Consider the following 14510-nt stretch of genomic DNA (forward strand, 5'->3'; position numbering starts at 1 on the left):
AGTGAGTAGGTTGGAGACCATTTAGTGCAAAAAATTATCAATATTCAGAGGATAAATTCTGATTAGAAATCCCTTTACTTGGGCTTTGGGAGGGAAGAGGACCTAGGGGAGCTTTTAGCGAAAAGAGAAAGAGGGCGATAAATACCTTTTGAACCTTTCCCGTGAGGCCAGGAGATGTCTGGACTGTAGGTGCCATCTTCACATTCTGAGTAGGTCTAGGGAGAGAGGCAGGCTTAGTGGTGGGATGGAGTGCTCCCAGGAGGAGGGAGCCAGCGAACAAGGAAGGGTGCTCCACCCCGGCCTCTCCCGGGCTAGGGACCCCCATCAGCAAGGGCAGGACCGCCTGGTGCTCAGGCTGTCAGCTCTAAGAGCAAGACGACTCCCAAGTGATGCAGAACAGATCTTCTAGAAAGTGCCTTTAGCTCCTTAAGACTAAAAGGATAAATAGAGGATGAAAGCTATTTTCACTTAAAAAGAAAAAAAAGATCCCAGTTGACGAGGCTGCTATAGCGTTTTAAGCCCACTCACATCAATCCTCTACCTTAATCCTCCTCTACTAGGAAAGGAGGGCTTCCCAGGTGGCTCCGGAAGATCCCCTGGAGGACTAAAATGGCAACCCCCTCCAGCAGTCTTGCCTGGGAAATCCCACAGAGGAGCCTGGCGGGCTACAGTCCATGGGGTCTCAGAGAGTAGGACACGACTGAGTGGCTGAGCACGCCCGCACATATTCATGCACTACTAAGTGAGCAGGGCCAGAGCTCAGCAGGGGAGCCCCAGGCTGGGACGCAGGAGGAGAAAGGTCTGCACAGGGTGAAAGACCCAGCTTTGCAAAAACTGGTCCAGGGCTTGCCCCGCAGTTAAAAACAAACAACCAAAAAAATTAACAAATAATTTTAAGTTTTAACACTCTTAAGAAATGAGGATAAAAGTACGGGACCTATTGAACAGGGCAGTCACAAGCAAGGATGGCAATTATAGGAAGTGAATTCTGAACTGGCTGGGTTTGTGAGGGGCGGGGTGGGGGTGGGGTGGGGGCGGGACGGGGAGATGACGCCCCGCCCACGCTCTGCCGGCCACGCCCCATCCTCCGTGACTGTGCTCTCGGCTACAGTGCCAAGCTGGGCGTGATCAGACACAAAAGGCCATCTCTGCCTTCCATTCCGTACCTTTTCTCGGTGGCCGTAGTGCTCTGCGTACCAAACCATGCCGTACAGGCACAGGAAGGTGGTGAAAGCCTGGAAGAGAAAAACAAGCACAAAACGGTTTTAGAGTGAGGGTGCAACCAAAAATTCCGTTTTCCCGAACTTCAGGAGTTCGATGGGAATTCACACATGACGTCTCGAAGAGTTTCTGCCTCCTGCCCCAGGACGCCGGTTACAGCATGGCTGGATGCGGCAGCGACGACCCCGGGAGGCAGCAGGGAAGACCTCTAGGGCTTTCTGAGAGAGGAGCTGGGAGGAGACCTGGTTAGCAGTGTCTCCGTGGTTGGCTGGGCTTCCCTGATAACTCAGCTGGTAAAGTGAAGAATCGGCCTGCAATGTCGGAGACCTGGGTTCGATCCCTGGGTTGGGAAGATCCCCTGGAGAAGGGAAAGGCTACCCACTCCAGTATTCTGGCCTGGAGAATTCCATGGACTGTATAGTCCACGGGGTCGCAAAGAGTCGGACACAACTGAGCGACTTTTACTTCACTTCATTTTCCGTGGTTATCACTGTGACTCTGCCTGTCAGAATGAAGATCTCTTCCAAGTGTGGGATCAGGTAGGTGCATTTTCTGAGCAGCTCTGTAGCTTCCGGCTAAGAGCACGTATAGGCCTCTATCTTGTACCTCTTTTCTGGGTCTGATTCTCACAGTCCGTCCTCTGGACCCTGCCCCCCATCACTGGAGTCAGTTAAGAGGACTTAGCTGCTCACCTTCTGAGGGGGAACAGGACTTTTTTTATATATATATTTATTTTTTGGTTCCGCTGGGCCTTCCTCACTGCATGCAGATTTTCTCTAGTTGTGCCCCGCAGGGTCCCCTCTCCCTTGCGGTGTGCGGGTATGGGGGCTTCTCTTGTTGTAGAGCATGAACTCTAGGGCACGTGGGCTCCGGAGTTGGGGCGCAGGGGCTGACTGCCCCACTGCAGCTGGGATCTGCACCCGACCAGGATTGGACCAGTGTCCCCTGCGTTGCCAGGTGGATTCTTAACCACTGGAACTCCAGGGAAGCCCAGGGAAAGGATTTCTGAATGAAAAAGCAGCTTTCCTTCCATCTGGGGACACAGTGGTACCAGAGGGCCCTGAGGACACACGTCCACATGGAGGTGGCAGGGCCCAGCAGGACACCACTGCCCTGGGCGTGGCACTGCTGTTTAGTCTCAGCGGCCCCACTTTGATCCCAGTTCTGGCTGCTTCCGTTTTTCTGTTAGGTAGACAGGAAAATAAAGAGAAGATCAAGTTGTCTTCTGAGACTGTGTGAAAAGACACAGGCATGGTCCATGGTTACCCGGAGACTGGGATCACCTCCACTTCCCCCCTGGTATGCCCCACCAGCCCCCCCTACACCCTAAATTATGCTCTAATTTAAGGGAAAAAATAGCACCTAAAAATCTAGAGTTTTAAAATGTGTCAAAAAACTGAAAGTTGGGGGAAGTTCCTGGCTGCCTGGACTACACCATGTGACAGGACAGGAAAGGCCCCCTAGCCGGGCCTCAGTTTCCCCTCATGACCGTGAGGGAGTCGCCAAAACCAAGCAAACAACTGTCCGTTCTGCTGTTATGTGGTGTTCAGTCCTCAGTCGTGTCCGACTCTTTGCGACCCCATGGACTGCAACACGCCAGGCTTCCCTGTCCTTCACCATCTTCTGGAGCTTACTCAAACTCATGTCCATTGAGTCGGTGATGCCATCCAACCATATCATCCTCTGTCGTCCCCTTCTCCTCCTGCCTTCAATCATTCCCAGCATCAGGGTCTTTTCCAGTGAGTCAGCTCTTCGCATCAGTTGGCCAAAGTATTGGAGTTTCAGCTTCATCATCAGTCCTTCCAATGAACATTCAGGACTGGTTTCCTTTAGGATAGACTAGGTTGGATCTCTTGCTGTCCAGGGGACTCTCAAGAGTCTTCTCCAGCACCACAGTTTGAAAGCATCAATTCTTCAGCGCTTCTGCTATTCTGTTTCTTCAGAATTCCTTACTTTGGGACCCCACTGACAGAACATCCTCCTCAGGGTCTAACCTCCATCTCTTCCATTGCGTTTCCTGCTGGGAACCTGACCCCTTGACTCAATCATGGAAATAGTTGTGAAATTATGCTGTAATTGTCTCTTCTTGAATAATTTCAGTTCTTTCTAAGAGTCATAACTTTAAATCTAGAGATGTTAATCTCAATCCTCATCTCACAGCAGAGGAATAAAGCTCAGAGAGGCAAATGACCTTCTTAAAAGACGCATAGCTAGAGGGTGGCAAGACTGAAACCAGAACACAGGTTTCTTTACATACCTGGATCAAATTTTAGGGGTCTATCAAAAGAAACGCTAATTTCAGGTCTACATGTCTTTAGAGCGCTATCCATTATTTATCTGTCCATTCATCCGTTCCTGGGGGAAGAAAGACATCATGGGAGGAGCCAGTGTGCCCAGCCCACAGTCCGGAGGGCGGAGCCCGGACTGCAGGGCACATGGGGCTGCGCTTTCTTGTCAGGGGCGACCTGTAGCCTAGCCCGGGTCCAGTTCCTCCGGGTCAGCGACATTCACGGAGTGTCTGCTGGGTGCACGGAGTCACCTTACGGGTCAAAAAAGAAAGGAGTCTGAGTGCTCCCGTGGCCCTTTATGCCAGTGAAGTGGGAATAGAGGAATGGCGGAGAGATAACATGAAATAAAAGACAACCCACTAGTTCATTTTTAAAAATTAAATCCTATTGAAACTGGTGTATATCAGGGTGTTTTTTTATTTAAGAAAGCTCGTATCTCCCCATCAAAAAATTAAGCCATGAATGAATATACTAAAATTATAAAATGAAAAAACGACTTCTAATCTTTAACACAGTCCAGTACTTGTTCAGATTTCTAAATGTACCGTTTTCACGGCATGGCATGAGTGGGAAGACTAGGGGATCTGCAGCACGTAAAACTACGTATGTCAGCTCCTTGACGGAGAAAGCAGGACAGCCTAAGTTGCACAAGGAGGGGAGGGGGCAGGGTTCCACCTCCAGGGACCAGTGGATGACTGTGCGGCAGGGGTCGTCATTGCGCATCTCGCCCACCAGAGGGCAGGCGTGTGGGACTCCTCTTCCCCAGCTTTCTCTCCTGCTCTGGGAGGGCAGACTGGCAGCTTGGGGCTGCTCCAGGAGCAGACAGCTGGGCAGACCTTGCTTTGCAGGAGGGGCAGGCAAACACTGGCAGGTGCTGCATGGCAGATGCTTATTATCACGATCGCCATGCAAAGGACCTGCTGTGGTGGCCAAATTTACAACTTCACCTGGGTACAAGAGGCCCTTTTTCACACTTGTCCCAGGAGACAAAAACTTAATTTATGGGTTTGCAATCACACCTCTGGAAATCTAGGCAAGTACCCACTTAAAATGTCAAGGCCTGGCATTTAAGTTGCAATTGTGCAGATTTTGTTTAAAGATAGAGAAGAAAAAAAGAAAAAACGTGAGGGCTGAGAGCCAAGGCGGCACACAGACCCGGGTGTGGCTTCCATATTATGGTTACCAGCATTCAAATCCACCCAGACTCATTAGACAATTGGTGCTGCGGCAGCTTATCAACCAGCATACGGGGCCTTTATTTCTACATTAACCACAAATTCTGTGTATACTCTCTTCCCAATCAAAGCGAATAATTGGGGGCTTTGTTTCTCTTAGCGTGGAGACATGGCATAAACTCAGTGTTCTTTTACTGAAAAATGTTTGCCTCCCTCCTAAGACTGAGACCAATCTTGATCTTCAATTAAAAACCATGATTATAAAATTGTGCCAGGCACACACATTTTATTTTTTACTATTTATTAAGCCCACACTTTATTTCCACTCTTTATCTCTGATAAATGTGCAAGGCCGTGGGGACCCCTAATCATCCCAGCCAAAGGCCTCTCTTCAGGCCAGCTCCCTTTCCATGGCACTCCTCACTGACATCACTAACAGGGGGATTTGGCTTATCTGCAAAGTCCTCTTTCCTGTGGCTGTTTCTCGTCCCCAGCCCAGCTTCTAAAATGTGGCTGCTCCCCGGTCCCCATCCTCAGCTAGCCTGTCCTCCCCTCACTATGGCGCCCAACTCTTACCACGCCAATGTCTCCTACCATACCCCAGGCGTGGACGCCTCCCAACTCCTGCGTCTCCACCGCTGACCGAGTCTTTCCAGAGCTCCTGGACAGACCAGAATTTCCAACGACACAAGACACCCTCACCTGTAAAACCTAAGGGTCCTTCACACCTTAACACACCTCCTTTGAGCTCCCTTCTCGGACACCCCTCAACCAGTCACCAGCACCGGAAGCCACCAGTGGCCCAAACAGGAAAGCCGAGCGGCCCTCCCCAGCTCTGCCGAGGGGACGCCTGCTGGGCCGGGTTCCTGCCGCCCTTTCGCCGCACCTTCAATGCCACTGCCTGGGACAGGTCCGCACTGAGCTCCCAGCGACACCCTCCGGCTCAGCCCTCCTCTGTCCCCTCCCTTCCACGCTCTCCCGGCCTCCAGCTGCTCCGTGAGGCAGTCTTTCCACTGGAAAAAACCTCTGAATTCCCACTGACACACAGAGCCAGTCCTGAGACACGTCCGACCCCCTCCTCCTCCGCCTTGCTCTCGCCCTCGCTCCCCAGACAGGCCGCCATCTTCCTGTGACGCCGGCGCGGGGGCGCTTCGAGTCTTCACTCCTGCCTGTCTCGTCAAATATGTCTGGGCCCCCTGGTCTCCGTCTCTGGACCTCACCCCCTTCGTCTCCCCGCATTGGATGAGTGTTTCTTGTGCCTCAGGCACTGTGCTGGCTGGCGTCCATGGGACTGAAGGACGATGGAGACTTATTCTTTGTGAGCAGCAGGAAGTGCCAGGTTGAGGAGACCGACATAAACCACCACAGAAAACGTCACACTGGGGCCAGAGCTTGAGAAAGTATGTACGGAATGGGACGGTTCCCCCCGAGGAGGGAGTCCTCTCGTCTGCCTTGCAGGCCGGAGTGTATTGCACGCCGGGCGCAGATGGAAGGCTGGTCTTGGCATTAAGGTTCACCAGGTGGAGGAAAAAGCAGGGCAACGCGCTCAGCGTGGACAGAGGAAACCTCTCGGGTGCAGGCAGGACAGGTCAGGAAGGACGACGCGCTGAGGTGTTCAGTAACCGGGAACAGTCGAGGAGCCTGAGGACGGGGTACTGCAGGGCTGGGCGTGTGAACCACCCAGAGTGACGACCCCGAACCGCGGGCACGACTTCGTATTTCCGCTGCTGGGTGGGCGCTGGGGACCCGTCTTCCTTCCGCCGTTTCTGCCCCCGAGAGGGAGCGCCCCCGGGGTAACCCTGCGGCTTTCCCTCACCCCTTGCCCCTTCCCCAGGGGGCGGTGTGTCTTAACTGACTGGGGAACAGGGATGAGCAAGCGGGCCATATCCTTTCTCAGCGCAGGGAAGCCGGCTTTTCTGAGGCCGGAGAGGAAAGTGTGTCTGCTCCTGGGGCTCACGATTGGAAGGCTGTCGTTGGCATCGGCCGCGGATACTGAGAACGTGGGCGCTCGGTCATGAAGCGGATGCTTCTGACTCCACAGCCCTCGTTCTTCCTTCCTGCCTGTCTCCTAACTGCTCTGGACCTTGTGGTCTGGGGGAAATACTGTTCTCTTGGGCCCTCTCAAGCACCAGCAATCGAGACTGATTCTAAGCGGGGAGGAAGGGATTCCGATCTGAATCCTGGAAGACCCCTTTGGCAGCAGAGTGGAGAACGGATTCGAAGGGCAGGATAGAGAAGATGGGAGAGGACGGGGTGGAGCTGGGTGGGTCACATGGCGGGGAGCCTGACGGCTGACTCGAGGGGTGACGTCGGGAGGCGGCGGCCGCCTCGCCTCGGGGCTTAGGCTGGGCGCCGGAGAGATGGGAGATCCCGGGTGACCCCGAGCACACGTGACCGCCTGAGATGCACCCCAGCTTGTCGGCTGCTCTCTCCAGAGCTCCTCCGGCTCTGCGCGCACACACCGAGATGATGTCTGAGCATCAGTAGTCAGCAGAGGTTAACTCCCACGTGCCCTTGGAGGGCCTCCGAGGGGGACCCCGTGGAGGACCCCGTGGAGGGGGGAGCAGGAAATCTAGCCAGACTCTCTGGGTTTGAGCCCTGGCTCTGCCATGGACAACCTGTGTGACCTTAGGTAAGTTAGGGGGACCTCTGTGTGCCTTTATCTGGGAAAGAGGGGTAACAGAGTACTTCCCCTCAAAGTGTGAAGCTCAAATACGCAATGTGTGAAAAGTGCTTGGAGCAGCGCCTGGCGCGGTAAGCATGAATAAATCTCATCTTCCCCATTACCTACCTGTGCCGCTCCACAGCAGGGCAGCTCTGATGAGCACTTGGCCACGTGATGGACTTACAAAGGACCACGCTAAGGGATGGAGAGACTGAGAAATGGTCGTGTCCTCGATAAAGTTACCATTGCATAGACACCAAGGTGCATCAAAACTCACCAACTTAAGGAAGCAGACGCTAAGTGTCTAATCAGTAAAACAGAGTGAAAGTCTCTAAAACTTAGAGACTGAAGGGGCCCGGCCAGCTGGCTGACCAGAGACAGCTCCTTGGACACGGCCGACCATGGGGAGACTCTTCTGGCTACTGATGGCCCCCAGAGGAGGCCTGCAATAGGCTCTGATAAGAAGCACCTTCTGCCCACATCTCAGGAGCCTTGCCTGCTCTAACCTGCCTGTGGTCCCGTTGGTGCCAGGTGAGGGCTGTGCCCACCCCTGCCCACCGTGAGTACCCGCTACAATTCACAGAGCCGGGGTGCCCATGCCAGAGAGAAACGTGAGGAGCAAAGGGTAACATTTCCTGGCCTGTCTGACACACTCCCCCCTAACCAATCCTTATATCTAGTCTCACTGTGATGGAAAAAATACATCTGAGCATGAATTCTGTTGTTTGAGGACAAAAGAGATCCTTAGCCCCTTTCACTGTTCAAGATAAAACAGCACAGGCTCAAGGTGCCCTGGCACAGTTAGGATTTCTAACAAGTAATCCTAAAAATAGACACCGTGAAAGGCAATAAAAACACTTTAAAAATACGAAATTCAGCCCTGCCAAAAGGAAAAAACAAACAAAAAGACTTGAATCTGATTAAGCCTCTAGATCCAGCTACCAATTTATAGAAAATATAGAGGACAAAGAAATCTGGCAAATGACAGCAAGGATGGCATCAGTAAAACCAGACGAGGGGAAAACCTACAGGACAAAAGAGTTTGTTTCTTCCAACAAATAAACTGCAAAGGAGAAAGCACTAGAGATGGAGGGAAACATGTAGATTAAAAAGGGCATGCAAACCAACTGCAATGAGTAGATGCTGATTCAAATAAACTCAGAAAATACAAACCTGAAGAAAACATGAGAAATGTGAACACTGATCAGCTACTTAACAGTATGAAAGAATGAATTTTTTTTCCGGTGTGATAATGTCATGGTGGCTGCATTAAACAAAAAGGCATTCATGTCTTTTTTTAGAGAGACATCCTGAAATAGGAAAGGTGGGCCTGCTTCTGAGTAAGCTGGGGTGGGGATGGTACATGTGGAACAGAAGGACATGAGACTGGCCATTGGTGGGTAACTGCTATCTGGGTGATCTTATCTACTTCCATATGTTTGAAATTTATGTGCTAATAATAAAAATTTTTTAAAAGTCCGAGTTGATTTTCTAGACCAAGTAAGTAAAAGCGAAGACTCTTAAATGTAAAATAAGACTTTTCTCCAAAGCAACAAAACAAATTTAGAAGGGCAATCACAGAATTTTAAATTTTAAAAATTTTAAGGTAAGATATTGTTCCATTTGAGAGATGAGGGAAAAGTCCCAGGACAATGAAGCTGGAAGCCCCCAGGACTCTTCCCTTCAGAGAGGAAAATATGCCCAACACAGGCGTGGCCTAAATATAACATTGGCCCAGGGAAGTGGGGAAAGAAATTTCGTGGACTGATTACCTCCAAACCCCCTCCCCCTACATGGCCTGTAAACCAGAGTCTGTCGTTTTGTACATAAATCCTTGAATGGTAATACACACATTACAGGGCACGGATAACTATCGTCCCCTCAAGGCAAACCTGACATTCTCAGCAAATGAAGACGAATGCTCACAAGTGAAACAAATGAGAGTATAATGCACCTGCTGGGGGCATGTGATCAGACCTACAAAGGGGACCAATTTTAGGGTGCCGCGTGGTCCTATGTATTTGTTCTTGAACTTCATACTATGGCCAATCTTGGGCTACGACAAGTAGTATGTCTTGTCTATAAATGTCTAGGAAACCTTGGTGCACAAGAGGGTCTTGTTTTGTTTTAGAAGAGACCATGGGGAGTTTAACACTTCAAGGTAGAAAAGTAATGACTTACCACGCAAAGAAGCCAAAGCACAACATAGAGTATCTGGGTCTTAGAGAAGAGATCTTGTCCAAATTTTATGCAGACAATAGCTTCCAGGAAACCAATGACCCTGTGACACAGAACAAGAGGTTAAATGGTTAAATAACAAACTCACCTTATCAGAACATAACGCATTACCAGAAACATGCATAATTCCATCAGAAAGTTCAACAGGTCAAAAGATTTCTGCTCCAAACACTTGAAGCAAGTCCCCTACAAAATGACAGTGTTCTAGTCTACTGTGCTTTCTTTAGAGACAATACATATTATATGTATTTATATATATATATATATATATATAATAAAAAAAGGCTATTTTACTGTTACTCCTCTCTTTTTTCAGAGCAGTTTTTCAGGTTCATAGTAAATTAAGGGAAAGGTACAGATTTCTGACCATTCTCTGCCCTCACACATGCACAGCCTCCCCCACTATCAATATCCCCCACCAGAGCAGTACATCTGTCACAAATGATGAACATAGTCACCCAAAGTCCACAGGTTACCTCAGAGTTCACTCTGATGGTGTAGATTCTCTGGGTTTGGATAGATGTTCAAAGTGTAACGTATCCACCACTGGGCTTCCCGGGTGGTGCTAGTGGTAAAGAACCTGCTTGCCAAGGCAGGAGATGTAAGAGATGAAAGTTCAGTCCCTGGGTTGGGAAGACCCCCTGGAGAAGGGCATGGCAACCCACTCCAGTATTCTTGCCTGGAGAATCCCATGGACTACAGTTGCAAAGAGCTGGGCACAACTGAAGTGACTTAGTGTACATGCATCTACCATTAGAGGGTCAGACAGAATGGTTTCACTGCCCTAAAAGCCCACTGTGTTCTGCCTATTCATCCCTTTATTCCTCCCCGGAAATGAGTTATTTTTCACATCTTCCTTCCTCACAGACCACAATCTCAATGTGTACATTTTCATAGCCGCGGGCCACCTGATGTCACCTCAGTCAGAGCCGTCACGACAGGGGGACAGACACCCCCTTGGTTGAGACCCTGGCAGGGATAGGAAATCCACCACCTCTGTGGGCAGCTGCTTCTGCCCTCTCAGTCTCTTTAGCTTTGGGGAAGTTGTTCCTCATTTCCAGGGGGTATCTGCCTCCTCCCGCCCCAGTCCTAACTCTGCCCTCCACAGTCATACAGGGGAGCGTGAGCCTCCAGGTGAGGCTTTCAGTAACTTCAAGGCAGCAATCACGTTCCCTCCCAGCCATCTAGGAATTTCCAGATTTAATATGTCCAGTTCTGCTGACAATAAAAACCCTTTATCCTCTGCATCCATAAGGAATTTTGCTAAATAAAAAAAATGTTTTAAAAAAACTTCCATGTTTTACTCTTGAATTATAACATCAAAGAAAAAAAGCCAATCTTGTATTATAGAACTTCATTTATGAATATTAGAATCAGATCTTTATTATGGTTCAGAAATTGAAGGCAAGAACTGAGGAGATGGGGTAACACAGCTTATCCCTTAATCCCAATGACTGCCCAGAAATAGTGATTTCTGACAAAGCCATGGTAGGAATTCCTTGCTCAGGAGGGAAGTGAGACAATCAGGGACTGGTCCTGTTACAGGCAAAATCTCTGAAAAGGCAGGAAGGGGCCTGGAAGACCCCAGGTCCCCTCTCTACTGCAGACACAGAGGTCACTGCCATGGTCAAATGGATGGACAGCTGTAAACAACTGAACTCCTGGAGTCAGAACCACCAAAGCAGAAAGTCTGCAGTATGTGTGTATCTCTAGGGAGCCTGGGGGGTCTTGTCCCCCGGGGTGAACAAGGTTTAGGAGTGGTTGCCTGAATCTTTAAAGACCACACACACACACACACAGGAGTGGTTGCCTGAATCTTTAAAGAACACACACACACACACACAGGAGTGGTTGCCTGAATCTTTAAAGAAAGAACACACACACACACACAGGAGTGGTTGCCTGAATCTTTAAAGAACACATACACACACAGACACAGACACACACACACACACACACACACACACACACACACACACGGCCCAATAAAGCCCAGCCCTTGTGAGAAAGCAGCATTTCAGCCCGGCATCGTGGGAGGCCCTAGGGGGCGCAGGGCTGAGGTCGGTTGCCTGAATCTTTAAAGAACACACACACACACACACACACACACACGGCCCAATAAAGCCCAGCCCTTGCACACACACATACACACACACACACACGGCCCAATAAAGCCCAGCCCTTGCACACACACACACACACACACACACACACACACGGCCCAATAAAGCCCAGCCCTTGCGCGCGCGCGCACACACACACACACACACACACACACACACACACACGGCCCAATAAAGCCCAGCCCTTGTGAGAAAGCAGCATTTCAGCCCGGCATCATGGGAGGCCCTAGGGGGCGCAGGGCTGAGGTCGGCTGTCATCCTGAGGTCGGCTGTCACCCTGAGGTCGAGACCACCAGCTGACACTAGGGGGCAGCAAAGCAGCTTCGGGAAGGGCACCTGTGGGCAGACACACAAAGCAACACAGCCGGGCTGGGACGGCCTGAGGCACTGCAACAGGAAGTCAGTCTGCCCACCTGCCCTGAGGGGACAGAACAGCGGGCTTTACTGTGACAGGCTTCTAAATAGTCAACAGACTGAGGCGCCCTTGGAGAGCTCCCTGACCAGTTGGTTAGAGCTGTGTTTCTCAGACTTCTGTGACCTGAGTCCCATGGCAAGAAACACAATTTTCATTTTGTTCCCCCACCCCCACACACAACCTGCTCCCAAACACACAAAACAACTGTCCCCTTGCTCTGACATTTTCCTACTCTATTTCATTGTCAGAAAAATGCTGGTCATGACTCACTCGGTTGACTCCATAACGACCTGAAATTTGCTCTAAAGACCAGTGTTTTTCAGTCAGAAACTTCAGCATGACTTGTTCCCACATGCTGAGGAATCTGAGCTAACCTGTTGTCCACGGAGGTGACTCTGAGTAGAGACTGGGTGGGAGGGGTCAGGACAGAGGGGAAGGGGCGGCGTGAGGTCATGAGGTTGACACGGGTCTTGAGGGCCACCCCAGAGCTCAGATTTCAGTCTGAGGGACCTGAGAATCCTGGGGGCATTGCAGCAGAGGGCTGAACTGGATTCATTTTGTGGAGACTCATTTTGGCAGCTGGAAGAAAACTGCTGTGAGGAGACCATGGAGCAGGAGAAGGACCTGGAGGAGATGTGGGATGTGGGGAGCAGCGGGAACGGGGATGCATCACCCCAGCTATCCACGGACCCCTTACCCAGCAACGCTGGCCCTTAGAGGGAGTCCTGATATGTAACACCCTCCTGGGAGGTCAACATCACTTCCTTATGGGACTCAAATTGCTGCTGGCCTGGGGCTGGAAGCCAGAGGCCTGGGCACTGTGGGAGTCTCTATGAAGCCTGGCAGCTGAGGCAACACCAACCATCTCACCCTGGGCAGCCCCGGTGTGGTACTGCCCTCAACTTAGGGCCAATTTCAATCTCGGATCTTGACCAGGCTGAGTAAGGCGGCCAATCTGTGGCTGGATGGAACCCAGGACTCTCCCTCCCCTTCATGCCTGTTGCTGCACTTATCGTGAAGAAGCATGTTCAGTTCAGTTCACTCATTCAGTCATGTCCGACTCTTTGTGACTCCATGACTGCAGCATGGAGTCATGCATTCCTGACGTTCCTGACTGCAGCACGCCAGGCTTCCCTGTCCATCACCAACTCCCGGAGCTAACTCAAACTCATGTCCAACGAGTTGGTGATGTCATCCAACCATCCCACTCTCTGTCATCCCCTTTTCCTGCCTTCAGTCTTTTCCAACATCAGGGTCTTTTCCAAAGAGTCACTTCTTCGCATCAGGAGGCCAAAATATTGGAGTTTCGGCTTCAACATCAGTCCTTCCAATGAACAGCCAGGACTGATTTCCTTTAGGATGGACTGGCTGGATCTCCTTGCAGTCCAAGGGACTCTCAAGAGCCTTCTCCAACACCACAGTTCAAAAGCATCAATTCTTCGGTGCTCAGCTTTCTTTATAGTCCAACTCTCACATCCATACATGACTACTGGAAAAACCATAGCTTAGACTAGACGGACCTTTGTTGGCAAAGTAATGTCTCTGCTTTTTAATATGCTGTCTAGGTTGGTCATAGCTTTTTTTCCAAGGAGCAAGTGTCTTTTATTTCATTCAGTCACTCTCTGCAGTGATTTTGGAGCCCCAAAAAATAAAGACTCTCACTGTTTCCATTGTTTCCCCATCTCTTTGCCACCTCTTCTTAATATCTTCTGCTTCTGTTAGGTCCATACTGTTTCTATCCTTTATTGTGCCCATCTTTGCATGAAATGTTCCCTTGGTATCTCTAATTATCTTGAAGAGATCTCTAGTCTTCCCCATTCTTTTGTTTTCTTCTATTTCTTTGCACTGATCCCTGAGGAAGACTTTCTTATCTTTCCTTGCTATTCTTTGGAATTCTGCATTCAAATAGGTATATCTTTCCTTTTCTCCTTTGCCTTTAGCTTCTCTTTTTTTCTCAGCTATTTGTAAGGCCTCTTCAGACAACCATTTTGCCTTTTTGCATTTCTTTTTCTCTGGAATGGTCTTGATCACTGCCTCCTATACAGTATCACAAACCTCCGTCCATATTCTTCAGGCACTCTGTATATCAGATCTAATCCCTTAAATCCATTTGTCACTTCCACTGTATAACTGTAAGTGGTTTGATTTAGGTCATACCTGAAAAATCTAGTGGTATTCCCTACTTTCTTCAATTTAAGTCTGAATTTGGCAATAAGGAGTTCCTGATCTGAGTCACAGTCAGCTCCCGGTCTTGTTTCCAGCAAGGTGCAGCTTTCTGCGTTTGCTCCCACCCTTTGGCCTAGCTCCTTTCAGCTATATCTCCCACCACAGGGAATAAACTTTCAAGATACCAGATTAGGGAGAACTACCTGTCTCTCTGATCCA

At 50.0% G+C, this 14510-nt stretch overlaps 1 protein-coding gene across 1 annotated transcript in view; it reads right to left on the reverse strand.

Annotated features, from left to right (window-relative positions):
• The window catches only part of PTDSS1 (phosphatidylserine synthase 1), a 67829-nt gene that overhangs the window by 2899 nt on the left and 50420 nt on the right, over nt 1-14510 (reverse strand). The window contains exons 10-12 of the mRNA XM_043879117.1: nt 9531-9630; nt 1167-1235; nt 146-215 (exon numbers count right to left, since the gene is read on the reverse strand). Of these exons, the coding sequence (XP_043735052.1) occupies nt 146-215; nt 1167-1235; nt 9531-9630 (239 nt within the window). The remainder of the gene's footprint in view (nt 1-145; nt 216-1166; nt 1236-9530; nt 9631-14510) is intronic.

The sequence above is a fragment of the Cervus elaphus genome, chromosome 21 (assembly GCF_910594005.1).
Source record: "Cervus elaphus chromosome 21, mCerEla1.1, whole genome shotgun sequence".
NCBI classification, from domain to species: Eukaryota; Metazoa; Chordata; class Mammalia; order Artiodactyla; family Cervidae; genus Cervus; species Cervus elaphus.